The 26,020-nt window shown below is 41.7% G+C and overlaps 1 protein-coding gene across 1 annotated transcript; it reads left to right on the forward strand.

The window, feature by feature from the left end:
- Nucleotides 1-1,812: 1,812 nt before the first annotated feature.
- On the forward strand, nt 1,813-25,700 carry kcnk3a (potassium channel, subfamily K, member 3a). The gene is made up of 2 exons (XM_029496782.1): nt 1,813-2,153; nt 24,781-25,700. The coding sequence occupies exons 1-2, from the start codon at nt 1,871-1,873 to the stop codon at nt 25,698-25,700; spliced, it is 1,203 nt and encodes a 400-aa protein (XP_029352642.1). The 5' UTR covers nt 1,813-1,870.
- The last annotated feature ends 320 nt before the right edge of the window (nt 25,701-26,020 follow it).

Genomic DNA, 26,020 nt, shown 5'->3' on the forward strand with positions numbered 1-26,020 from the left:
AGGAACTGAAGATTGGCCAGGATCTATCAGTCAGTGATCGAGCCAGTGAAGTGCAGTACAGATGTCTTGGTCTGTCATAGTGCAGTTATAGATACATTTCAGCTAATGCAGATGCTATGTGTAATTTATTTTTTATGGCACTCGGGGGAATTCACAACTCAGATGGAAATACTATTTCATCCCTCAAAATGAGAACATGAGCGTGTCTTATTACCCATGAAAAACTAGTAGTGCTTCAGTGAAACAACAGGAAAACCGCAGAAAATATGTGCGTACAAAAGACGCCATTTGTTTGAGAATAAATATGAACAGCGATGAAACCATGTCGGGATTGCCTTGACCACGCCACGGCTGTCTCTGTCTCCTGCTGACATACAACACATCGGGGAGACCACATGGAAATCACTGACACTGAAGGTCATCAAATTTTGACCCTTTTAGACTTTCACTTGACATTTTGTCTCTTTGCGTCAAATCATCACTATGATCATCATCATCACATGCTGAGCTTAAACGCTCCGCAGCTTCTCCCTTCGTGCTCTTCTGACTGCTGAAGCCCAATGCTCAGTGTAAACAAATAATATTTTAACAAGATCGGGAATTTACGTATGAGGTTTATTTTCTCTCAAGTTTGACAAATTGCTTCTCGTATTGTCTCGCTGTTTTGGGGGAAAACTGAGGTCAAAGAGCGAACATTGAAGTTTTTCTTGGAACCAAAGTAACAGCTGGACTGCTTAAAAATTTTGTGGTGAGTCATGTCGAGAGTATCCCTTTCAGAGGGAGAAGTTTCCTTTCAGATTAAAAAAAAAAAAAAGGGAAAAGAAAAGAAAAAACTATCTCACAATGTGAATGAAGAACCCCCAGCTGTCCTGCCGCAGTAGCTCAGTGGTCCAGGCTGCTATGATCGACAGTCTCACAGGAATCGCATGGCTTCCTCCAGAAAGTAAATATTTCAATATTATATCCCACAAAAGTCATACCTGGTTAGTTGAGTGTTAGAAATAATAATTGTCACAAGTCTTTCTCAATTGGCTGCTTTTAATTTGGTTTATGATCATGGAAAAGACAGGAAAGGAAAACATCCTAAAAGCTGGAATGCTTGACATGAAAATGTTCGCACTAATGATTAACTCATTATCACAGTAGCCTTACTCACTCATTTATACTTCCATCACTGATGTGAAAATAACCCCCGTGAAAAATGTCACAGGACGGTCCAGTCACACCTTCTCCTGAATTTGAGAATGAATGTAGTAAAGGAAAGAAATGGCCCACTCCCTCCTCGTGTGAGTTCAGTTCCTGCTTCTGTCCTGCAGCTCCAGCTGATGTCAGCTTGTATCAGCCTTCAACTTTCCTCTTTTCCTCAACCTCACCTATCCACTAGTTGCTCCTTCACTGCTGAGCCACTACACCATATTATTTAAATTTAACAATCCAAAAATGATCATTTCAAAATATATTTGTGTTGTTTTTTTTTTACCTACCGGTGGCAGTCTTACAGGTGGTTATAAATAACATGCTTTGAAAACATAATCAGTAATAAACATATATGGGAATAATAGTTAGAGAGATAAAAGATCCAAAAACACCTGTGACCCACCAAAGTAAAACACAGGCTTCATATACATGGAGGCTAAACGGGGACACACACATAAACACAGCTGTTGAAGAGAGGGGGTGGAGGGAGGTGTGGTCCGGGTGGTGGTGGTGGTGGGGGGGGGGTGCTGAATGAACAGCTCCTCCGCTCATAAAGTACTCAGAGAGCTCCGCCGCTCCGTCAGAGCAGCACAGCCATGAGACAGCCGAGCTCCCCGTCCTCCAGACCCGCGCTCTCACTCCACCCGTCCCCCTGACGCGCACCATCAGCACCATGAAGAGGCAAAACGTCAGGACCCTCGCCCTCATCGTCTGCACCTTCACCTACCTGATCGTCGGCGCCGCGATCTTCGACGCGCTGGAGTCGCAGAAGGAGACGAGCCAGCGGAGGGAGCTGGAGCTGAGGAAGAGGGAGCTGCTCAACACCTTCAACTTGTCCACGGAGGACTTTGACGAGCTGGAGAAGGTGGTGCTGCAGCTGAAGCCGCACAAAGCCGGCGTGCAGTGGAAATTCGCAGGCTCTTTTTACTTCGCCATCACTGTGATCACCACCATAGGTAGGACAGCTGCCGTGGGCTCATGTGTGGGGAAAATGGTCTTTTATTCTAACAGGCAAAAAAAAAAAAAGTTCGTTCAAAACTTCTTATTTCTCTATTAACCTTTATGAAGCTAACTGTAGGTGGGGAAGAATGCTCTTTAGGGAGACACCAGACTGTTTACGCCAACCGAACAACAACCAAAATATATAGGCTATGTATGAAAAGGTAAAATTTAATCTCAGGATACTGTCTGTCCAATTTTTAAGAACTAAATACAACACGTGTTGATGCTGTAACATCATATGAGCACCAGCAAATACAGGTGAAGGAAACAGGCGCCCTTAATATTCCTTAAAGGAAATAGACACTAGAACAAACCCCCCCAAATATACTGCAGAGCACATGCAGTGCAGTCAGCTATTCACTTCATAGCCCCCAACATCATTATCATGACAGTGAATTGGTTAAAAATTACTTCTGCAAATAAGATAAGCTCACTTAACAGTGAATATCTAATGAGGTGTTGAATGCAGGTTAAGAAGCCAATCACTACAATAAACACTGTGCATGCTGCTTCGCACAGACTCAACAGAGAGCAGACAGTTTTTTGAATACAGGAAAAATTTATCCTAAAACTGATTTGCAATCTGAGACTTTTATTCCAGAATGATTTATTCAAACTGATTTCACGGGAAGTCATCTCAAAATCTGCATCAGGTCAAGGACTCTTAAGGACAAGTGTCTCTCCGGATAAGAAACTCTGCTGCCCATAACTTCAGGGTGTCATTAGAGGAGATTCTTCAGGAAAGTTAAGTTATGAGACAGTCATCTGCCTCCATCTCATTATTCCTGCTCCAAAGGGCCCTACAGCAGCAACTGGCCCCCAGCTCTTTGCTCATTTTACTGCACAGCCTTCAAAATCAGCTCAACTCATGCTCTTTGCATCACACTTGTCCAACTGCAAGTCAAAGTTTTACTCTGCCTGGCATCTTAAATATTGAATGAAGAAAAGATCGCATTGTCATATTTCAGTTATATTTGATCACTTTGCTGTTTTGTGGTTTCAAAAGGTCTGTCCCTCCAATTTGGTCATTTATAATCAAAACCTTGCGCAATCTTCAAAGCAACACAATCTAAAATTTATTTAAATGGCCACCAGTAGTAATTATTGACCAAAGACATTTTGATTTCTTAAATAATTTGCTTGAACGTGTACAGTGTTACAGAACAAGGTGGCCGACAAAAAGAGTCCATAACATTAACATTATCCGATCAGGTGAGACTGAAGTGGTCAAATCTCGGTATTGTAACGAAACGAGTGAAATTGATCAATATTGTTTATATGGTTTGAGATGTTGTCCTGGACTCTCAGACACCATCGTCATGGGGCACTTGTCAGTGACCTCTGACTTGTAACCCGATCAGATGCAGGCAACTAATCGTAAACTAGCACTACCCCGGGTGTCTGTAACCGCGTCCTGTAACTGTGAGCCCACAGGCTGCTACAAACACACCGACTGGCATTTCAGTCTGCCATTAAGTATTAATGACAACACCAGACCCCCTCTGTTCCACTCGCTGTCTGCCACACCACATAAATACTGTAGATACTGTACTGTACACTTAATATCATCCTGCCATGACATACACTGTTGCCCACACACTGTTAGGATAATACAGTGGAGTTAAAATAATGGGGTATGCAGGCAAAGAGTATCTAAAATATTTATTACAATTCCCCAAATCCGAGCTAAAACTGTGATTTCTCCACGTCTTTTATGTTTTGTAAAAGAGGCTAAAAGTAATTCTGGCACTGACCAAAATACAAAAATAGTCATGAACCGCTTATTTCCACTCATATTCTTTGAAATTATAATGAAGTCATTTTAGAAATGAGGCCTCAAGACATTCGATCCAACACAGGACACCCCCAAAGACCAGAGTTCTGATGGTGAAGCAATGCTCTCTCAATGAGTTTGTAACACAAGAGAAAATGAGCAGAACATTGTTATGATTGTTTTGAAATTCATATTGCATACAACACACTCTATAAACTCTATAAACTGACCCTATCAAAAAAAAAAAAAAAAAAATCCTGGAAAGCTATGAATAAATATACTGTGGATGTTAATTCAAATTTCTAAAATGCACAACCAGTTGCCGGTGGAAAACAGTGAGCACATGACGAGATCTGGCCTGAGCATGGTCCACTAATAATTTAACATACGAGAGGAGGCAAGCAGTAAACAGTCATCACTTTCCAGGGAGGAGAGAGGAGGTAGAGGGTTTGGTGTCCATGTGCTCGCCAGCTGCTTGGGGAAGAAATGAACCAATGTTAGATATGCCACCAGGTGAGAGAAAAAAAAAAGAAAAAAAAAAAGACGGTTTTGGGAGAATAGCTGTCTCAACATAGCAGGAAACAAGGGGAGCTCCTCTGCACGTGGTTTGGTGAAAGCCCGGGGCTCAGGGACTTCTGCTAGTGGGTGCAAAAAAATCCTCTCTTGTCTAACCTCACCCCCTTCCAGGGGTGAAGGTCTTGTCATTACTACTTCGGGGCATGTGACCACACCACTTGCCATCCATGATGCAACACAAGGTCATCTGGAGTGTGCCAAGGGTAAACACAAGACATGAAACCGGAGCCTACAGTATATAATATCCTCAGGACACTATCTGATGTGCTGTATGATGTCTGATAAGGACAGGAACATGTGATTCTCGGATGTGAATCAGTTGTGTTGCTCTTCCAGGGGCAGATGGCTTCTGTTGACATACAGAACAGTAGTCTTTGTGTCACACGTTATGATACCACAATATGTTTGCTCAGATTAAATTAAAATATTAGCTCAAACACACACGCGCACACAGAACTTGTGTGTGCAAAAAGATATGATTTGATATTACCAAGACTGGGGAATTTTCTAGTCGCACCTCTTTTTTCAGTTGGGTTGAATCACATTTGTGGTGCTCACAGCACTGAAAAATTTCTCTTATAAATTTCAAGGGTCTCATCTCTTTCCCAAATTACTCTGTAGATAAACCTCAGACCTTGTTTCCAAGCAATGAAAGAGCCAGTAAATCAAAGGATTATGTTCATGATTTCAATTTATTATGAATTATGCCCATTGTATGGGTTGGAGGCAAAAATCTCAGACAGCTAACTCAAAACTTCGATCAAAATCATCCGCAGAATAGAAATAATTGAAAGACAAAATAAGAAAATATCATATGTTTGTAAGCTGGGTAAACCGGCCCTTTAAGTAAATTAAACTTGTAGCGATATCTAATCGCTGAAGCCATTAACCTTGCTCTTTGGCTCATAAACAAAACCTTTATTTCTGATAGGAGCCATTAAAGCGACCATATGGTTGTTATTAGAAAAAGCATTCCATCAAAATAACATGCTTTTCTCAGATTTTTATTATTGTGAATCACCTCTTGTTAAATAGTTTTTGTTCAAAGATCATTTGGCTGTTTCCCGCTTGTTGATTCAGCAGATGTGAGCTCAGTGCTGTGATAGGGAGTTCACCATCTGTAGTCTATGAATCTGGAATCTATTGTAGAGAGATGAAATGAATACAAATGGAACTGTATGAGTGGCTATAATCCCAATGGGGAGCATCAGTCAGGGTTAAAGCCTTGGACTGGTGATGAAAATCTGCTGGTTGGTTTGCAACCCTGTTCCATCACTTTAAAAGTGGCCTGGATCAGACAGCTTAAGACCTTCCAGCTGTGGTTTAGTTGCTCTGTCACCACCAGTACATCAGTTGTTGATGCACTGGGCAGCTACCAAGTGCGGAAGAATGCTGGTGCTTTAATGCGAAGCAGGCTGCCGCTGAGAAAGAGCAGACATGCTCGGCTAATTCTCTCTGTGTTATTGAATCTAACCTTTCTATATGTGGACTGACAATTAATAAAATATCAGGCCTTTTTTCTATTTTCATCACTGACACAGACTTTGATTTGGCTCCAGAAATGAATCTGTTTCCAGCATAGCATAATCAGAGGGCATGTCCTGAATTATTAATGGTAATTACTTACATTAGTATCATCATTATTATTCAGTCAGCTTAAGAGGTTAGCGCAGTAAGTGGTTGAGTGCAGAAAGAACATAACTCTCATCAGACAGAGGGAGATGGATAGGTCGTCAGTATGACGTTCAATCCATTTCCCTCCGTGGAAAAAAAAAAAAAACGTGTCATAACACAGGTATGAAAAATGTGTGCAGTGCTTTTTTCCATACGGTGAAAGAGCTTTAAGGTTAGAGTTCAGCATTTAAAGTTTTGTTTGGGAAAAACACTTCATTCAAACGTAATATTTTATAGAAAGCAACATTCACGTGCTGCTTTGTGTAGCCGCTAAAGTCACAGGCAATAGGAAGTACACTCCAGGTAACTCTCATTGTATTTCCTACATGTGATTAGGTAAAACAAATATGACCACGTGACTCTTTAACCACAAAAAACAATATTAAACTGCAAATGCTTTCCCAAAAGGAATAGAAAATGGTGATCTATTTTTCCACCGGAGCTTCTCAGGTCATTTGAAGTCCTCCAGCAAAGAAAGGCTGTTTATTTTTCTTTTTACTTTTTGGGGGTGGAATTAGCATTTTTAATGTATCAGTGTTGCACTTACAGTTATATTTCGGAAAACTTTGAAAAATGCTTAAGATAAATTCAATTCACTTCCTAACCCTGAAGGAAAAGCTGATCTTGGGCCTGCGGAGAAGATGTGGTGATTTGGGGGGCAAGGTGACTGTAACTTTCTTTGCATAAAAGGCCTCAAAACAGACTAGAGTACCTTGCATAACGCTGTGTGGTACTGTGCAGTGAGGCGCTGCCCTCCTCGCCCATCACGGAGACACACTGAGATGTAATGTGACACAGAGCTGTTAGCAGACAGAAGAAAGACGGATATATATATATATATATATATATATATATATATATATATATAAAATACTTTTGTTTTTGTTTTTTCAAATTACACAACAATCTAAACAGGTTTCAAGGTCCTGATGGTCCTGCAGCACAAACTGTGTGTGACAGAAATATTCATGTTAAGCAGTACAGTAATTAAGAGGGAGGGCTGGGCTCAGCATCTTTGAGTCAGTCCTGCCACCGGCACTGAAAGGACGGCTGAGCTCTCCTCTGTTTGATGTGTGTGGGACTGTGTCTCTAAGGTCAGAGGAAGGTCACACAGGCAGCTCAGCGATGTTTACAGGCACAAATAGATTGGCGTCTGTCCTTTCATCATTTGTTAATTAAGCATACCAACTGGGCAAAATCCCAGAAATTGGGAGCATTCCATAATGGGATAAACTTCTTTACATGTTTTGAACCGAAAGCTTTAAAAACCAACACTGCTTCATACATCCAGTTCCTTACTCTGCTAGTTACGTCTCGTGGTGTTGCTCTATTTTATGTCTGTAAGTAGCTTGTAAATCTGCTTTTGAAAGGTCCACTAAAAATGAAGTTCCCTCCCTGACTGAAGACTTCAAGAAGGCGAATAATGAGGTCTCACCAAGAGGAGAAGCTCGTATAAGGGTGATCTAGAGACTGTAATAATACTAATAATAATAATAATAATAATTGTAAAGGGTGACTTCTGTGTATTGAAGGATTCTTTGTTGATTTATTTGCTAAAAGTGCTGAGTTTTTTTAAGTGCAGTATCCATGTTAATGTATTAATGCTCCTGAATACAGTAAATATTACCAACCCACGAGAGAAACCTTAACGCAACAGTTGTGTAAATAATAACACTCAAAGGAAACATATCCTTGAATGTGTTTTAATGGATTTTCAGTCTTGTTTTCAGCGTTCCAATATTCTCTCTCTCTTTTTAATTAAAACACCTTATTGTACCATAATTCACATGTTTTAGCATCAGCAGTGCAGAGTGGGACCTGTGACGCTGAGCGTTCAGGAATAGAAATTTTCAAACGTCCATTATTGGCTATAATTGGCTGGAGGGCATGTTGCTGAAAAACTAACGTCTGAGAAAGTTGATAGAAGCGGCTCTCATTGCTGCTGCTGTTCTGTTCACATGACTGGTGAATGTTTACCTATGGTACGTCTGCTTTATGCTCTGATGCCTCAATGGAAAGTTGTGTGCTCGCCTGACTCACTAAACAAAACATGACTTGGTATTTATTAGACTTCATAGGGGCCTGACTGGAGTTTTACCAAATAAAATAGTACACAGTAGTGAGATCTGATTCCTCACATTTGAAGTTTCCTCCTGATTCTGTTCCAGAGTATAAATAGATTCGACATGACGTGTAAAGCCTCAGCCATATTATGTCGAACTAGCTCCTGTGGGGTTTGTTTTGATTTGAAATGTGAACTCTTCTTTCTCTTTTTTCTCTCTGAATGGAAGAATGCCTCTAATCTCATGTCCTGGTGTATTGAATTATGTTCCTCTTTCACAACCCGGAGCTTTTAGTGAGGGCTGGACACTGCTGCTCGATTAATATCGTAATCCTTCCAGTGGAAAATTGAGATTAACTGAGATGTGTCCCAGCGCCGCGGACACTAAATACGTGTTACAACTCCATCAACGCTCCGAGTGTATAAATGATGTGCAGTACATTGTCCCAGCATAGTGATGACGGTTTCTTAAAGGTACTTTAAAAAGACAAATCTTGTATTTAATTCTCTTCTAGTTAGAGTTTCCTCATCTGTGCTCAGCTACAAGTCTGTACTGGTTTGTTTCAAAGACGTGAATTTTTTTTTTTTTTTTTTTTTTCACTAAACTGGCTATTCAGTGTAGCTTTTACTGTAACACTGATGAATAATGCATTTTGTGGCGGACTATTTTGTGTGGTGGATTTACACACATAGTGATTCAATACAGCAACAAGGTGATCTATGTTTGGAAATGATAAGATTCGATAATATTTACGATATTCTTAATAATGAAGGAAAGTATGATGCAGAGCACTGATGTGTTTTTACTGGTTTGGTGCTTTGTAGCACTGAGAAAAACCTTCACCAGAACCTCTGCCAAAGAGCGCCATGCGACATGTGATAACGTATAATATGAGCCGCGTAGACAGGCTGTCTCTTCAATGAGGCTGCATCAGTGTGTTTCCCCTCTTGTGACCTGAAAAGGAAAGGTATTGGAAACTTGTCCAGGGTGCAGACAGTTGGGATGTGACTCCAGGAACAATGCTGGAGAAAAGGCTGTGGCTGTTTTTGCTCCTTGATGTTGCCGTGGAGGAGGATGTAGAAACAGAGTCAGGAAATGTTCAGAAATGTGCTTGTTTGCTCCTTTGTTGTCTAGTTGGGCTGCTGTTGATCTGGCTGGTTGAAATAGTTTTGAGCTGTGCATGAATTGCATAAAATGTTTGTTTCTCCATCTCCTGTAGCTCAGTGTAATGATTAAACATTTTGTTTTAAACAATTAAGTAAAATTAAACAATTTTACTATGGTTTAGTTTTTGAAATTACAGCTCCAATTAAATATTAAAAGCACAGTTTGGGTAATCATGTCTCCTCAGCTTGGTTTTGTTGTTTCAGGCTGCTAAAGGAATTCCTTCTTTTTACAAATCCTCAATGTACCAAAAAAAATTGTCCATTGACATTTACATTAAATTTTCATTCTTGTGGGAGAATATAATTTGCAGCACTGGAGTCAGTCTGCCAGTATATTTACTCCTATGCTGCACTTATCTGCATGTAACAAAATATTATCATAGCTATAGTCCACTGCATGTTTGAGGCTCTCAGTTGGCCTCAAACATGCAGTGATTCGTTCTACCAACATGTACCAACCCTTAGACTCCTAAAAAAGATCACATAAATGTTTTCTGCTGCTGTTCAGAAGCTATGGCTTGCACTGATTAATGTTCCATTAATCTCAAAACCCTATGTCTGCCACCTCGTATGAACTGCCTGCATCGTGTTTACCAAATTATGTAGAAATGTGGGAGAATGCAATTGCACAAAAGCAAGCAGACATTTTCCTCAATGATGCTTAAGAGACACAATATAACATCCCACACTGAGCTGCAAATTATTTCTTGGAGAAATGCTTGAATGCTGATGAGAAATTTGTGGCTAGAAAGCTCATTACGTTTACAAAGGTATGGGTGCGCTCTGAATCCGTGTCTTCATATGTTTTACAGTGTGAACTCTCTTTACTGCCTTCAGTAAACCTCAGAGCCAATGTAGTGTGAGGATTTATATATAATCCCACAGCACAACAGACGAAAAGCTCATTTAAAGCCAGAGTTGGCATGAAATGGCATCTGAAAGACTGTCAAAAAAAAAAATGTACTTGTTGAAAGAAAATCGTTCTCCAAAACACAAAGTCAGCTGCAAAAGTTATCACAGTTCTAGTTGGAGGTCCGTGTAGAGTGCATTGGATGGCAAGAAAACCAAAATTACAAATAGCCACTGTTGCTATAAAAAGCCAAGACACAGTTGGTCACATGAGCAGAAAGACTCTCGCTGATTCCCTGATGAGCACGCATTGTCATGAAACGTGGCTCTCGTACAGCGCTCTCAGATGGGGGGGGGTGTTATACCAGCCGGCTGAGTGTTGATTGTGAGCCCAAAGCACGGAGCTGTCTCCCCCAGTGCCTCGAGATGGTGGAGCTGCAGGAATTGCCTTAGCTTTTCTGCGGCAGTGCAAACATGTACCCAAAAAAAAAAAAAAAAAAAGATCTTTCCACAGTGGAAAATGGTGGGCTTGTCAGCAATGTGGAAAGCGTCTAAACACTGAGGTGAGAAGTTAATATTGCCTGTTTATAGCTCACAGAAAAAAGGGGAGAGCTTTCATTGCCGTCCAAATCATAACAACCTGATGGGATTTTCTCACAGCTCACTGGCTCCTAATGGTTCCAACCTTCTCCTCTGAGTGTGGGTAATGTTTGAATCTTTTGCTAGCCGAGGTGGTGCATTAGCTTTACGCTGCTCCAACTGGCTCGGAGCGCTGGAATGATTCGGTCCGACAGCGCCAAGCAACTGTAGCTCGCCTGGCTTATATGCTGTCTCCCAGGGGAATTTATTTTCCAATTTGTTTCCAGCATCTGCTTAATCTCTCAACAAGCCAACCTGGATGAAGTGGACTGTCACACACTGGGGCGTAATGATAATAACAATAACAGTGATAGGTGAGTCGTGTTTACCCCCGAGGGCTATGATCTACATAGGAGCTCACGAGTACACATTTAATATCCATACAAAAAAATAAGTGCCCCGTGACAACCTTGGGCTAAAACAACAGGCTGCTAACCTATTTTTCTCCAGAATAATCCGAATATCACTCCTGTCTGAGCTGACGTGTTTACTCCTGATCTGCATGCTGATGTGTGATGGGGAGAGCAGGTCCAGGGCCTTCATTGTTTATGGCCACTGACTAAAATTTTAAGTAATTCAAATGTTATAATAGCAACAAAACGGCATTCTTACAAGTCCTGTCCTTTTTCAAGGAGGAAGAAAGCCTTGTTGAAGTAAACAGCCTGGACTCTGTGGAAAAGATGTCCATGATTATTTCTGAGCTCAAGCTTTGGGCCATATTATTTAATAAATAAAGTAAAGTGCTGTATCACAGCAGGTGTGTTGCTTCGGATATCGGTCAGGTAGATTCATGAATCTGCCAGCTTGTCCAATACCAAAGAACAGCACAGCACTTCAAAACATCGTACGGTGGCAAATGTCACATTTGGTTTGTTGGATGATCTACTACACATGTGGGAGTGTGTCGCAGAAAACCAGGCTCAGCTTGGGTAACCCTGCCTTCTTTTGGTACATTTGGCACCCCGTCATACCAACAGTGAAGGGCATGAAGACAGCAGAAATGCTTGTCTGGCGGCTCGATGGCCTTGGAAACGTATTGTGAGCGAGCTTGAGGTTTAACCTTTATCACAGACCTCCACTGATCATTTGAGTTTTATTTTTTAACGTCAACTTCTCCATTTGTATCCACAATCATAATCAAGCGTGCAACAAACCAAAACCTTAACCATATTTTATTTGCCATGACCAGAATCCCTCTAACATGCTGTTGTAACTATGTGCAGATGTTGTAGAAATGAGAATTTGAAAACTTCTTACAGAATTGTGCAACATCAGAGTTTGGTGACCGTTTTGGTGACGGGGTTTGGCATGAATACAAGAATTGTGCAATTTAGAGACCTCTGTTATTTGTGATAATGGACGTTCTAATGGCTTTCACTCTCATCAGAACTGGGAAGAATACTCAGAAAGACATCATCTCCTGTCTAGCTCATTCTGGCTCTAACTCTTCTTGTACAGATTCATTAATGGATACACACCAAGAAAAGGCTGCATTTCTTTGAAAACCTGTTACAAACTCAAAGATTTGCTCTTGCTCCCCTCCATTCTTTGAGTAATCCTCTGGATTTATTTTTATGAAACTGCACTAATGAACAAGAACCTCCTAGTTTTGAACGTATCAGGAGCTTTTAAATTCCTTGTTTTTATGTTGCAACTATCATTGCAACATAAAAAATAAATGCCTAATGGCATTTATGGTCTTTGGTTACTGTGCTCTGCACCACACAGTAATGAAAAGATAAGGTGCAGGGAGCCTTTTGCCTTGTAAATAGTAACGGATAGAGACGGGAAACATGATCAGAGCGATACAATGATGCTGGTGAAGTCTCGGTCCGGGCTTCACCAATGCAGGCCGTGACAAGGCAATGTTGGGAACTGTTCAATGCACATTTTAGTTTTATTGGACTAAAATAAGAAGCTGCCTTCCTGTGTCATCATCTAGGGAATCAATGGCACATTGTGGCTATTTCAGCTCCTGATGAATCTCAGGCTGGAACATACACTAGTGAAGTGGCACTGGCACGTCCTTATTATAGCTGTTTTTAGCCATATAAAAACAAAGTTAGAGACGTGTTTTAAAACAAAAGAAACAAGTTGCATACATCCTCCTGAAGCTGCTGCATGCAGAGCATTCATTGTAAAAAAAAACAGAGACACTTTTTGTACCAATTGGCCTATTTGGTGTGTAACTTGGTACATCGTGTAAAGCACAGCACAGTGATAGCACTGATTCAATAAACCTCACCTATCCAGTTCTCCAAGTAGGTTAAAACAAATGCCACGGATGGATTTGCAGATACTGTGTGACCCAGGTCTGGTAAGGTGAACCTGCAGATTGAGTGGAGGTGGAACTGATGCTCTGCTCCCAGTCTGTCTGCTCCTGCCATATGGGCAGCCTGAGGCAGTGGTTACCTCACCAAGGTGACAAGGAGACCCAACACACAGATAAAACTGGATGGTCATTCAGAAACAGTTCAGACAAAGTTGTATCACTATGATTTCATAAGGGATTTACGCGTGGAGCTTGAAGGTCACCTCGACTGAGAAAATCTCTTGGCAATAATGTCTTCACCTCTTCGAAAAGTATTTAAGTCAAATGGACAGAAGAAATTGAAAAAGATAACTTGCACATGAAAAAAGCGAATTCTTGCAATTGAACATCGTTTTTTGCTATTTTGATCAGATTGTTCAGCTTTGCACCACAAAAACAAGATAATGTAACAAATGTAAACTGCAAACAAGTTATTTTCCAGTCAGGAGGACGAGGAGGAGCACCAGGCAGTTAAGGGTTCATGTAACGCCTCAATAAGATCCATTACTTGATCTAATTGCCTCTGGTCATTAAGCCAGGTGCCAGCCTTTGTCTCATGCATCACATAACATGACATATGATATCTTTACAAGGTAGCAAAGAGCCAGGCAGCCTAGGCAGGCCATCGATGGGCCATTGTCAAGAGGACCACACACACTCTGCACATTTCCTCATACGTATGGGATTGTCTTGATATGTCAAGGCAATTCAAAATTTCTGACTATTTTTCTAAAAAGCTGGTGATTTGTTAGCTCGTGGCACAACAGAAAGGCCCCCGCAACATTTTCATTGTTTCGCTGAGTGCTTGCATTTGACCTTTCTTTAATCATTTCTGTTTGAATATTTGACTCAATGTGACCCATTTTATTTCACTTCCAAGTTCAAAGAGAATCGAAACTCTTCCCAACAGTTTGCCTATTTGTGAGTTACAACACAAATGCAAAGACCTTTGTAAAGAAAACAAACCCAACTGTTTTAATATTTAACACCTATAATGTTAGACCGTACTCAGGATCCACCAGTATGAAAATGCAAAAAAATATGAGTCAGCCAACTAAAATTTTCATTAACAAAAGATATTATGATTTAATACGAATTGTGTGTTTCGTTAGTATTCAATATCAGGAATTGTTTCACCCAGATGAACAGATGGTGGTTCTAATAAGCCAACCAGGTGCCATTAAACCAAGAAGGTTAACTCAGGCAAACCAAAAAATGTCTTAAATGTCTTAAATGTCTCAGTCTTTACTCATAAGTGCGCGGGGTTTATCCTGATTCAACCTCTTCTTTTGGCCTCGTCGGGTCTTGCTATAGACAAATGTAAAATGTATGGATGGAAATGCAATGATAGCAGCTTTAGCTGTCGAAGCTGCTCAAGCACCATTACTTTGGCTGAATACATTTACAGGCATGTTGTAGAACAAGATGTATAACCAGACTCAGCAGTCACCATATAGTCCATGTGAACGTTGGGTCTGCAGTATTGGTTGCGTCTTTGGCTCACCAAACTCGGTGATTTCTCGTAGTGTAATAAATACTTACACATGATAATGAAAAAATCTTGACTTTTGTTTAGGCTGCAGGGTACATAAAATATTCAGTGTTTAGTAGTCTCTGTGTCGGTCCATCTGCGTCAAACAGCAAATATAAACACGCAAACTGTTTAATAGGAAACATCTTGGATGCAATAAAAATAGCAACCAAGACGAGCACTAGGTGGGGGTCAATCGTCAGTCTTTAGTCTTGAAATCTCAGAATAGAACATGAGCTTAACGAGGACGGATCACTTAATGCACACAGGATGTAATTCCTGGATGCATTCTTTGATTGAAGTCTGTGTCTTTGTGTGAAGAGACACGCGTGTTTATCATTTTGCCCGTGTTCCTCTTCCCTCACATTTAATCCTGGATTTTTCCATATTGTCCTCATTTTTGCTGGGTAAACTGATCTGTGCGTATTACGTCCCAGACAACAGTGCTTCCCCTCTGCCGGCACATGTCAGTTTAGGACAACATCTGTTCCCTGAGAGCAGCTGAGCGAGCTGAAAGGGGGCCAGAACGTGTATGAATATATCAGTGGATTCGGTTGACAAAGGCAGGTGACTGTGCTGCACCGGGTGCAAAGCCAAGTCAAGTGCATCTCTTTGAATAAGAGACTGAGGGGACAGAAGAACACAGAGCAATGCAGGTGGAAGGAGTCAGAGCTGGTTAGAGTGACTGAACAAGATAGCAAGACAAGCAGCAGCTATTTTTAAAAAGAGCATTCAGCTGAATAAAACATTACCCGGCTGCAGTCCAAATGACCAGAAATCACACGGCAGGCGTGAAATAAGCACGTCAAATTAGAGCAGGCTTGTCACATATGTTTGGTTTTTAAAAGACACAGAGCTCGACTATTTTCACATACAATTTCTCGTAGGTTCTACCAGAGGGACCCCCGCCCCACTGAGTCGGGCTTAATGAGCATAAAATGCTGTTTGTGTCGTACAGTACAATCAGCTGCCCGTTCAGCGTCACATGTGACAAATACAAAACAGTGTTTGGAGCACGAATGGATCAAAGGCGGTTCGCAGCGTGTGAATTTTAGCAGTCGTCTCCTGATTCACACTTGGCCCAGTTCCTAGCCTAGATGGGTCTCAAGTGTGTCTCTGCTCTTTATATATTTCACAGGAAATCATCCTCGTCATCCTCGCCACCATCATCAGCAGTGGCATCTGTGAGTAATCATGCACGCTGTGGTCTCCTCGGCCTCCCTCTCCCAACACATTTTTATTTAACTAACATTTAGTGAGTAATTCGTTCCTCGTGTACCCCAACAGTCCGGTCAGCTGAGCTCCTGCCTCTATTTCCTGCTTGATTTTAGTTATGCTGAACAATATTTCAAACATTACTATTAGCTAACCATTTCACTTGTTTGTCCACTACGTTTAGATATTTAAACAGTCTACTTAGGCTTACTTGGCACCCCAGTATCAAATGGCTAACTAAGACTTTCAGGTACCAGTAGGGTACTGTATATCGCCAGTTGCTTTGATCAAGCCCATGCAAAACTAACCATTTATCCATTAATGTTTCTCTTAGCTGCTTTATGTTAAATGACAATTTTTCAATTAACATTTAGCTGAATAACATTTCACTGTAGGCATGTATTGCATTTCCATCACCTTTGGTCAGTTCAGTGACATGTGTTCAGGTCCAGTAGTTTGTCCATCATTCGAAATAAATCCATTTGAAACATTTTATTATCCAACTCTTCGCTGCATATCATTACTATTAACTGCTCTGGCTAATTTTGAATGCAGCTTCTCGTGATAGGACAAACTTAATTAGCAGTTGTGTCATTATTCTACAGTTGTTATAATTCCTGCCAGCGATACGCACCTATGTTTGGCTCTCCTGCAAGTGTTTGCTGCAGGGAATCACCATCTATTCCCAAAAGAAACTATTACAAATTCCAGCATCATATTACACAACACAACACAACACACGTCTTTTTCTCTCTGCTCTTACTCGCTTAGTGCCAACACAGGCACACTTTTAAAGCAGATAACCCAAATGGAGCGCTTGAAACAGATACGTCTGTTATTTGAGCTGACCTCTTAAAAGCCTGGAGAGGAGCTCAGCATCCCTCCATTAGCAACGAGTACAAATTAAAGACTTCCTGCCATTCAAATTAAGTTTCAAAGCTTTAAATATGTCTTGGCTTTTTAAATTGGCCTTTTTATGAATTTAGTAGATTGGTCAGAGTGGGTTATATGTTCAAAATCCTGATATCCCTTAAGCTTTATTTCATCATGTTTCGTCTTACTGGCTTATTTCCCTTCATCTTTCATCTCTCATGTGCGCTCATGTCCACTCACTCCTCCTCCTTCTCCTTACCCCCCCCCCCCCCCCTCTCGTTGTGTACAGTATCTGTGTGAACCCCAATGTGCTTTAGTCCAGCTGTGTTGTGAGTTTTAAAGCAAATCTGTATCAACTGTGTATCAGGTACATAAATCATGTTATTTAATTAGCCAAGCTAACCCTCCCAGAGATCTCACTCTCTACATGGAATGCCTTCCTGACTGACCTCATGGAAAACTGCAGCCTGCCAAGGTTTCCTCTCATATCCCCTAAAAAGGAACCTAAGGAGTATGTTTGGAAAAGGGTCCTGATAGGGTTTTGGTTTTTTTGTTGTTTTTTTTTTTTTTTTGCAGTGAAAAAACATTTGACCAGGATGGTTGGAGACACACACAGGCACAGATTGGATGAATGTGTTGCATGTGTGAATGTTGTAGGCGCATTACATGTTAATGAGAGGGTTTTACTGCACGGCAACCAAGCTCAGGGCACACGGGAGGCGAGTCATAGCTCTCTGATCTAACCCCTGGTTGCTTTGGTCTTTGGGCTTGTGATGCTTTAGTGTTTGGGCCTCAGCTGTGTACTGGATGAGAGCACATGCTCCCAGGCCCGATTTGGAGCCCACACAGGGGTAACCGAGTTAAAGTGAACCCAGACAGACGCTTTGCCAATGTGCTGTCTCCTCTGGCGTTACATCAGATTGCTTGTGATGAATACGTCCTGTATCTCCCTCTTTCTCTCTCTCTCTTGTTCTGGCTGGAGAGGCTACTTGTTCACTGTCGCTGCATATAATGAAAGTTTAATTGGAGAGATTATTCTTACTATTTTACAGTCTGCTGACAGCAACAGCAGTATAATGTAGGAACCGAAGTAATGAATATAACAAAGTACATCCTTGCAAAGGCCAATATACTGCGTGTAGTATCAAAATTACTGAGCTCTTCATAAAATTTAAACATCTTTATTTAATATAGAAAAGACAGTGCTTTGATCCAAAGTCTAAGTACCATCTGTCATCATATTTGATTCATTTAAGGACCAAAATGACTTTGTTAGGAGTCAGAAAAGATGCCGGATAAAAACATTTATCCCCACCTGCTAAAGTCTAAACTTTTGCAAGAATATTGTAGCCAAGGCATGTGAACCTTTTGCAGCAGGTCACAGGTTCCTTCGGTCTGTTTTCTAACTTTAATGAAGAAGTTTTAGTTGGCTAAATCAATCCTTAAGCGTTGGCGAGGCAGATCAGACAAAGGTTAAAGGATACAAATAACTTGTAATGGTTTTGGAAGGCTAATGAAAAACCTATTCCACTGAGCCCGTCTATATGTTGAAAGAGTTGTTGATTTGGTGAACTGACCCTGGAGAAATCTCACTTACTGGAAAATGTTTAACAAAATTGCTCATCTGAGTTGTATTTATTGTTTCAGGACAAAATCACTTGATGATCTAATGGTACTTACATATACCATACCATGCTACTCACAATCTGCCTCTCAATCAGTCCCAGAAGTTGCCATGATTGCAGTGATTTACTGTAAATGTTGAGGTTCTTTCACCCCAATAAAAAGTATTCCTAAAAATCTTTGCTTTTAAGCTCATTGCATGGACATTGCACAGCAGCTGTCAGCGAGGCCTCGCGGGTCAAAAGCCGGCTGGAGTAATGGAGGGAGGTGGAAGAGCCAGAGCTGTGTTTGAGTGCCTGAATAAACAATCCAAGGGGTCATGTGGAGTTTGAGGTGTCTGTGATGGAGAAATGATGGGGGTCTGCAGGTCCATGTTTCAGAGAGAGGTACACATAAGTCGTGGGAAGTCCAGAAGCATGACCAGCTTTTACTTTTTGGGTGTCATCCATGGAAACACTTGAGGCTAGAGTGGACAGGAGTTACTGTTTGCCAGGTCGTGTGGCGATATCTCTGACCAGACGCAGCTGTGGAGAAGGGACACTGGAAAGTAGCTCAAAGAAAGGCCTGTACCAAACAGATTACATGATCCGTGTTTATTTACACGTTTGCACAGAACATTCCCCGCTCTGCGCAGCATTGTAGGGATGGCGTAAATGCTGATAAGAGCAACGTCACGCAGGGATAGCTGCTCAGGCCACCTGCACGTTGAGGAACAGGGCCAGCCATTTATGGCTAAATGTTGTGATAATGTGCAACACCTCCGAAAACTTGAACTCAGCAAAAGGAATTTGTTTACTCACCCCTACAGCAGGACTGTCATGTCCTCATGGCAAATGTAGGTTAATACAAATATTGGCGTTTGTGGGAACATTGAAAAATTTTTGCTTTTTTTTAGGATTTTTAAAAAATAATATATACAATTCTAATCAAAGGTAATCACTCCTACCTAAATGCACACTCTGGGGATATGGAGTGCCTGACTCCTCACTTCTTAAAGACAACGTACCATTTACTCTCGCAGTTTTTGGCTGATATTCCAGTTGTATCTTGTGAAAGCGTGTCTACATATAATCAAGATAAAAGAGGTTTATCAAAATCTTGATTTTCTTTCATTTATCAACTTGCTGTCACAGCTATAAGCTTTGAAAACAGTACAACTAAAAGCAAAGGAATTAATCCAATTTATTCTTTTTTTTATTTGCTTGGAGACACTTGGCCAGTCTCAAAGCTTTATGATGCTCACTAAGTGACAGGCATTTAAAACCCCTTGACTGTGTTTTCTTGACTGCAGAATGTCATCAAATTGAAATACGCAAGATAAATTGTGCAAACATTGAAACTGATTTCCCCAAATGGCATGTAATTTAAAATGAGGGTATTATTGGTTTGAACGATGTTTATGTAGACAACAACAGTGTGTACTTGGCTAGAAGCAAGCAAATAAAGACACATTCAAACAAGAGCTGTTGTTTGAGAATAAATAAAGCCTATGTATAATACAATTTTGCCAAAAAGCTGCACACAAGACCATTTTTTTTTCTATAGAAACTATTTAAAGCCTGTTAAAAGAACATCAAATGTTGTCCCTTCGTGCATAACACTAAGAGAACACTTTGTGACTCCTGAGATAATAGATCCCTTAATTTTACCTGTGTGATTAGGCAAACACAACAGAATCCAGAAGGCTACTGTTTTCACCTTTGCCACTTAGTCATGAGTGAAACCCTGCACCCCCCTACCACACACACACACACACACGAGGAGTGCATTATTCACCATGGCACTGGCTGGTCTCCAGGGTGTAGAGATGTCTGAGGACATTATAAGTCACCACTGAACCCCAGAGAGAGCAGCGCTGCCACCAGCATTTCTGTTACTGAGTCTGCATGTCCTGAACTTCCCTCTCCAGAGACTCCGCGGAGACTTTCCGTCTTGTTAGACTTCTATGTGTTTATATAACATAAAATTATTTGTAATCTAATTAATTGTATTTCATTTAGTTTTGGGGAAACTTTTAGCTGCAGCAGCTTCTTATAAGGTAGCCTCTGATAAATGCACCACCTCATGACATTCCAGTCCAATTAGTTGAGGCGATGCGGCTGATGAATAGGTTGTGCTCTTCATCTCTTGGCAAGAGCAAATTGTGCTTAGTATTCAAAGAGAACTGGAGCATCAATAGCCACATTGTACCATCATTTGATGTATTTTTAAAGCCAGTTTTTGTTTGTTTGTTTGTTTGTCTGTTTATCTGGGCCTAATTAACCAGTATAATGAAGAATTTAGATGCAGAGGACAATGTGGCTGATATTGTAGTTTAGAGGCAGACACTACAGGGAAGGATCTACTCAGCTGCCGTCCTTGCAGACAAACTTGCAATCACACGACTAAAAAGCAAAATGACAACTCGGGTCAATGATGTGATTTGCAGTGCTTCGGTAGCGCAGTGTCGAAGGATATCAGACATCTAATTTAGAGAGCCTGAACGAGGGTTAATATGGCACAGCTCTGAAAATAAAAAAAAAAAAAACCCTGCATCCCATCTGCTAAAATTAATATGGCAGGATTAGGGTTTTTAAAAATTAGGAAATAAACTTGATGGTAGAAAAATTTGTGTTACAGGCAAAGATTTGAAGTGTTCAAATTAAATCTCAGAATTATAAAATGCTGGCAGTGTGTAAAGATATGAGGGAATATCTGTGCTCTGGGAAAATGATGTGTTTCGAGGCGTTTACATTTGGACCAGCCTGTTGCCCGAGGCATTAGCTAAATGATTGGCTGTAAATTATGGTTCAGTAATGAGAGGCAGAAGAGAGAAGGGAATGAGAGTTTAGAATATGGTGCACCTGCGTTCGGCTGACATTTATAAGGCTTCTCTGCTTGTTAGTTTTGCTTAATAAGTCTTTTTAAAGGCTCTTATCGCCTTTCAAGGGTTTGCAATTTTCATATTTTCTTTCACATGATAACTACAGAAATTAGGTTATGAGACAATCAGCCTCAGGTTGTGGCATAGTGCTTTTTATAAGTTGCAACAATCCTTACACAAATTGACAATCTGAGCTAATTTTAGAGGGAATTACTGTTTCCTCAAGAAAATCTGATAGCGTGTAATTTCCCAGATGTCTCCTCTCTGTTTTTTTCACTGTCTATCTGTGAAATAGTTGCAGCCATTCCTACAGAAGGAGACGACTATTTTGCAGCCAATATTAATCCTTCAGCCCCAGACAGCCAGCAGAAGAGGTTGGGATTGAGATGTCAATCAAACCTTTGCGGCCCATTGTTTTATTTTTTTCACCTTTCATAGCGATGAGGCTGCATTTTTCCTCTCCCAGTGGCAATGACTGTAATCCGTGTAAACAGAGCACAGAGCCCTCGTGGCTTTTTTGTGCGTGCCAGGACAAGCCGTGGAGACGTCCTGTCACCGTTTGGGGGAGTGGGAGAAGATTAGGGAGGGGCGGGGGGGGGGCTTGTCATGAGGGCCTATAGACTCTCTCACAAAGCGGCAGGACTGCTGGCCTTGTCGCCTCCGGCTGCTGCGTCTACTGTTGACGAGCGCCGCTGTCACTCCGGTCGTCCCCACGTTTCAGTAAGCTGCTCCCTGCTGCTGACAGCTCCTGACAGGCCTGCAGTTTAGCCTCCGTGCACACCTGAATACGCTGTCCTACTCACTCCACAATGAATGGTTAATAAGTCCATCTACGCTTTCTACACTCAGGTGTAGGTCCACTTCCTCCGATAAGACTATGTAACATTTCAAGAGGACAGCCTTCCTTTTAAAGTGTAAGAGTTCATCTCACAGGGAATAAAACAGCTTTTTCTATATGAATATACTCAAGGGCTTAACTCCGACAGCCTTCCTGGGTACGGTTTGACTGGTTCCAAAAAAGAGGCAGGGCTGCATCAGTGTATTGACTCTAAATCTTTGGCTTTTTCCCTGTTTGGGGTTGCCACAGCAAGTCAGTTCTGTAAATTGCATGGTTAATTTGGCAACAGTTTTTACGTCAGATGCCCTTCCGGTCGCAGCCCTCCCCAATTAACCGGGCTTGGGACCAGGACAAGCACTGGTTGCAGCCAGGGTTTGAACCCAGGGCCTCTGCATCCAAGGCATGCACTCTGCATTGTGATAATTTGTTTGTCTCCAAAAGGTATACGAAGAATGTAATTGTACTGAGTAGTTAAAAAAATATTTATTTTCTTCAGTAGTTATCATGGAGCAGAAGCTACTGATGTTTGGTTGAAACCAATGCTAATAGTATTTTCTGATGTAAGAGTACATAAGGTGAGTGAAATACATAATTAAAAATATTGCAAAGACACATATAACCTTATTAATAGTAATAGACTGGAGCTCAAGTGTTTCTGTACAGACTGGCCATAGTCTAATGCATTTTTGATAAGTAGAAACCACTGAAGAGAAATCAGCTGGCAGTCAGTTATCATAAAGGTCAAAAGTAATTGAACCGGTTTGTGCTGTGAGAATTGGAAAAAAATTGGCCAGCGCAGTGAGTCTCTATCTCATAATCAATCCATCTTAAAGTAAAAATGGAAAAACCTCATCACTGTTTAATCTTGCTGTCAAACATCCCTTTTCTCTGGCCCTATATTTTCTGTTCACCTCCTTCATTCCTCTACACGAGTGGGCCTATTCTGTGAACTGTATGGTTCCAGAGATCAAAAACTTTTATATTGTTTTCAGTTAAAGGTATAGCTCAAGTGGTTGACCTGTGCACATAATATAGTGGGCACCTCAAGTGATATTTCCTTGTTTCACTGGACTTTTATTTGAGGTTTAATTATGTTCTGTGGCACATCTGGGCCAGTGCACCGTACTGCCTCTCCAAATCTAAACCCACTGCCATGAATACACCGAGTAGTTTAGTACGTCACACATTCCCATGTCTGCCACTTTAAAGGGTACATGAATTTATCTAGCTGGGCTGCAGAGGTAGGCAACCTCAGAGAAAAAAGGTCAGGATGTACCAAGGTCATGTTTAAGGCCATCGTTTGTTTCTGAGAATCGGTCCGAGAAAAAAATAGAGAAATAAATCGACCACTAATGTCATTATGAAATGGGATAGATTTCTTTGTTGAGATGAGACAAGAATGCTACAATGAAGCAAAATGTCTTGTGGTGAATGGGTCATGTTTTCCCTTCCACAAATAGTTACATCAATTGTAATGGCTGTCATTTTGGCGGCCAACTGGGAAAGCTTTAAACAGATTTGGCACCAGACAGACAGATGGCTCAACCTCATAGATCAGTGTGACAATAAAAGCAGAGCACAAAGAATCAAATCAAACGCCAGAGTAATTACATTCTAACTATTGGTCAACCTTTTCCATTTGTTGGTCCCATTGTTATCAGGCACATCATCTCTCCGCTCCTGTGAGCAACAGGTCCACTTGTGGAGAATTTATTTCGGGCGGTAATGATGTTGCATGCGAGGGCCTTGTATCCCCTGAGACAACAAGAGTGAGAGGAGGATGTTATGAGACAAAAGGGTGACACTTAACCTGAAATATGATGGAGGGAAGATCAGATTCATGAGCTTCATGCTGTGAGTGCATGCAGAATCGCTCTGTGAGTCATGCCATATCTCAAACTGGCTGGCGGTGAGCACTTGATAGTAATATTTTCCAGGGGCCTACATCAGGAAATGCACGTCATGTGGTTTGTCAGCCATTATCTTTCTTTATGGAGATTAAAATCCTCCTCTGAACTTCAACATGGCCTGGTCTGTGCTATGGAGTTGCTTCATTAACTAATTAATTCCACTGGGAATTTCCGATCTTGTTCTATTCTTGTTTTTTGGACTGTTCACATCAACTGCACTAATGTTTGGTGTAATGCTGTGGGGGAATAAAGAGTGATTTTACCACACAAACAAAACAACGACCAACATTTGCAACCTACCCTATGGTGTCCTGTTTGTTTGAACTGGAAAAATATTGTGGACTAATTAGGTGCTAATGTACTCATTAGCCGAAGCCACTCCACAGAGCAATAGGGTCAATGAATTATTCAAACTCTCTCTCCTATACACGACATCAATACTTGGCCATTCCTGTCAAACTGCCATGCATTTGCATCTCCACTTGCATTGTGAAATTAAGAGTCTTAGAATTCATCAGAATTGTTGCCCGAAGAATACAAATCATTTATATCTGTCTGCTCCAGGTTTGATGATCTCTCCAGCCTGCAGCCGTCTCCTCTCAGACCCCTGTCCTCTGCGCTGTAGATTTAATTAGTTCTGCCCCAGTAACGCTGCTCCTTTCTCCCTCTCCTTCAGGATATGGCCACGCAGCCCCCAGCACAGATGGAGGGAAGGTGTTCTGTATGCTCTACGCACTCCTGGGCATCCCCCTCACCTTGGTCATGTTTCAGAGCGTAGGTGAACGGATCAACACCTTCGTCAGGTACCTGCTCCACCGCCTCAAGAAGTGCCTTGGAATGAGGCATACTGAGGTTTCCATGGTCAACATGGTGACCATCGGTTTCATATCCTGCATGAGCACGCTGTGCTTTGGGGCCCTGGCCTTCTCCCACTTTGAACGATGGAGCTTTTTCCACGCCTTCTACTACTGCTTCATCACGCTTACCACCATTGGCTTTGGGGACTATGTGGCGCTGCAGAACGATCACGCCCTGCAGAACAAGCCGGAGTATGTGGCTTTCAGCTTCATCTACATCCTGACGGGTCTGGCTGTGATCGGGGCCTTCCTCAACTTGGCGGTGCTGCGCTTCATGACCATGAATGCCGAGGACGAGAAGAGGGATGCAGAGCAGAGGGCTCTCCTCGCTCATAACGGTCAGGTGGGCGGGCACGTCAATTGCTCTGTAGACCCGGCCTCCCCCTCGTTCACGCCACCTGGTTGTGGCGGAGGGAACGCAGTGGGAGGCAGCGGCGGAGGAGCGGCAAGCCGTGGCCTACGTAACGTCTATGCCGAGGTGCTCCACTTCCAGTCCATGTGCTCCTGCCTTTGGTACAAGAGCAGAGAGAAACTGCAATACTCCATACCCATGATCATCTCACGTGACCTCTCCACTTCAGACACCTACATGGAGCAGGGAGAGGCTTTTTCCAACCCCTTTCACTCCAACGGCTGTGTGTGCAGTCTGCAGCGTCATTTGGGCATCAGTTCAGTTTCCACAGGTCTGCACAGCATCAACACCTACAGAAGACTCAATAAACGCAGAAGCTCCATCTGAACCAGGGAGAACTTCATATTTAAGGGTCAAGTCCCACTTGTGTCCTTGTGGGAGGGGAAGGCCCCCCTACTGTGGTACTAGACTAGCTGTGGACATCAGGGAACATAACTCCAGTCCAACAGACACGCGGTACTCCTGATCTTTGCTTCGTTCTGGCACTGAGGAGCCTGGTCTCCAGGCTCCAGCCACATATTTAACTTCCATTAGCGAAGCACAAAGCATTTAGAACTAACATCGATACTGATGCCACAGAGGAATGATGCTAATGGTTGTTCGAGAAGCGTCAGTTACCAAAACTCTGCAAACAGTTTCTGTTAGAA

Source organism: Echeneis naucrates, chromosome 24 (assembly GCF_900963305.1).
Source record: "Echeneis naucrates chromosome 24, fEcheNa1.1, whole genome shotgun sequence".
NCBI lineage: Eukaryota > Metazoa > Chordata > Actinopteri > Carangiformes > Echeneidae > Echeneis > Echeneis naucrates.

What these genes read in the sequence shown, in the direction of transcription:
- kcnk3a (XM_029496782.1), top strand. Translation starts at nt 1,871, where the DNA reads ATGAAGAGGCAAAACGTCAGGACCCTCGCCCTCATCGTCTGCACCTTC. An exon ending in CACTGTGATCACCACCATAG is followed by an intron (nt 2,154 to 24,780) that starts GTAGGACAGCTG and finishes CCTCTCCTTCAG; the next exon opens with GATATGGCCACGCAGCCCCC.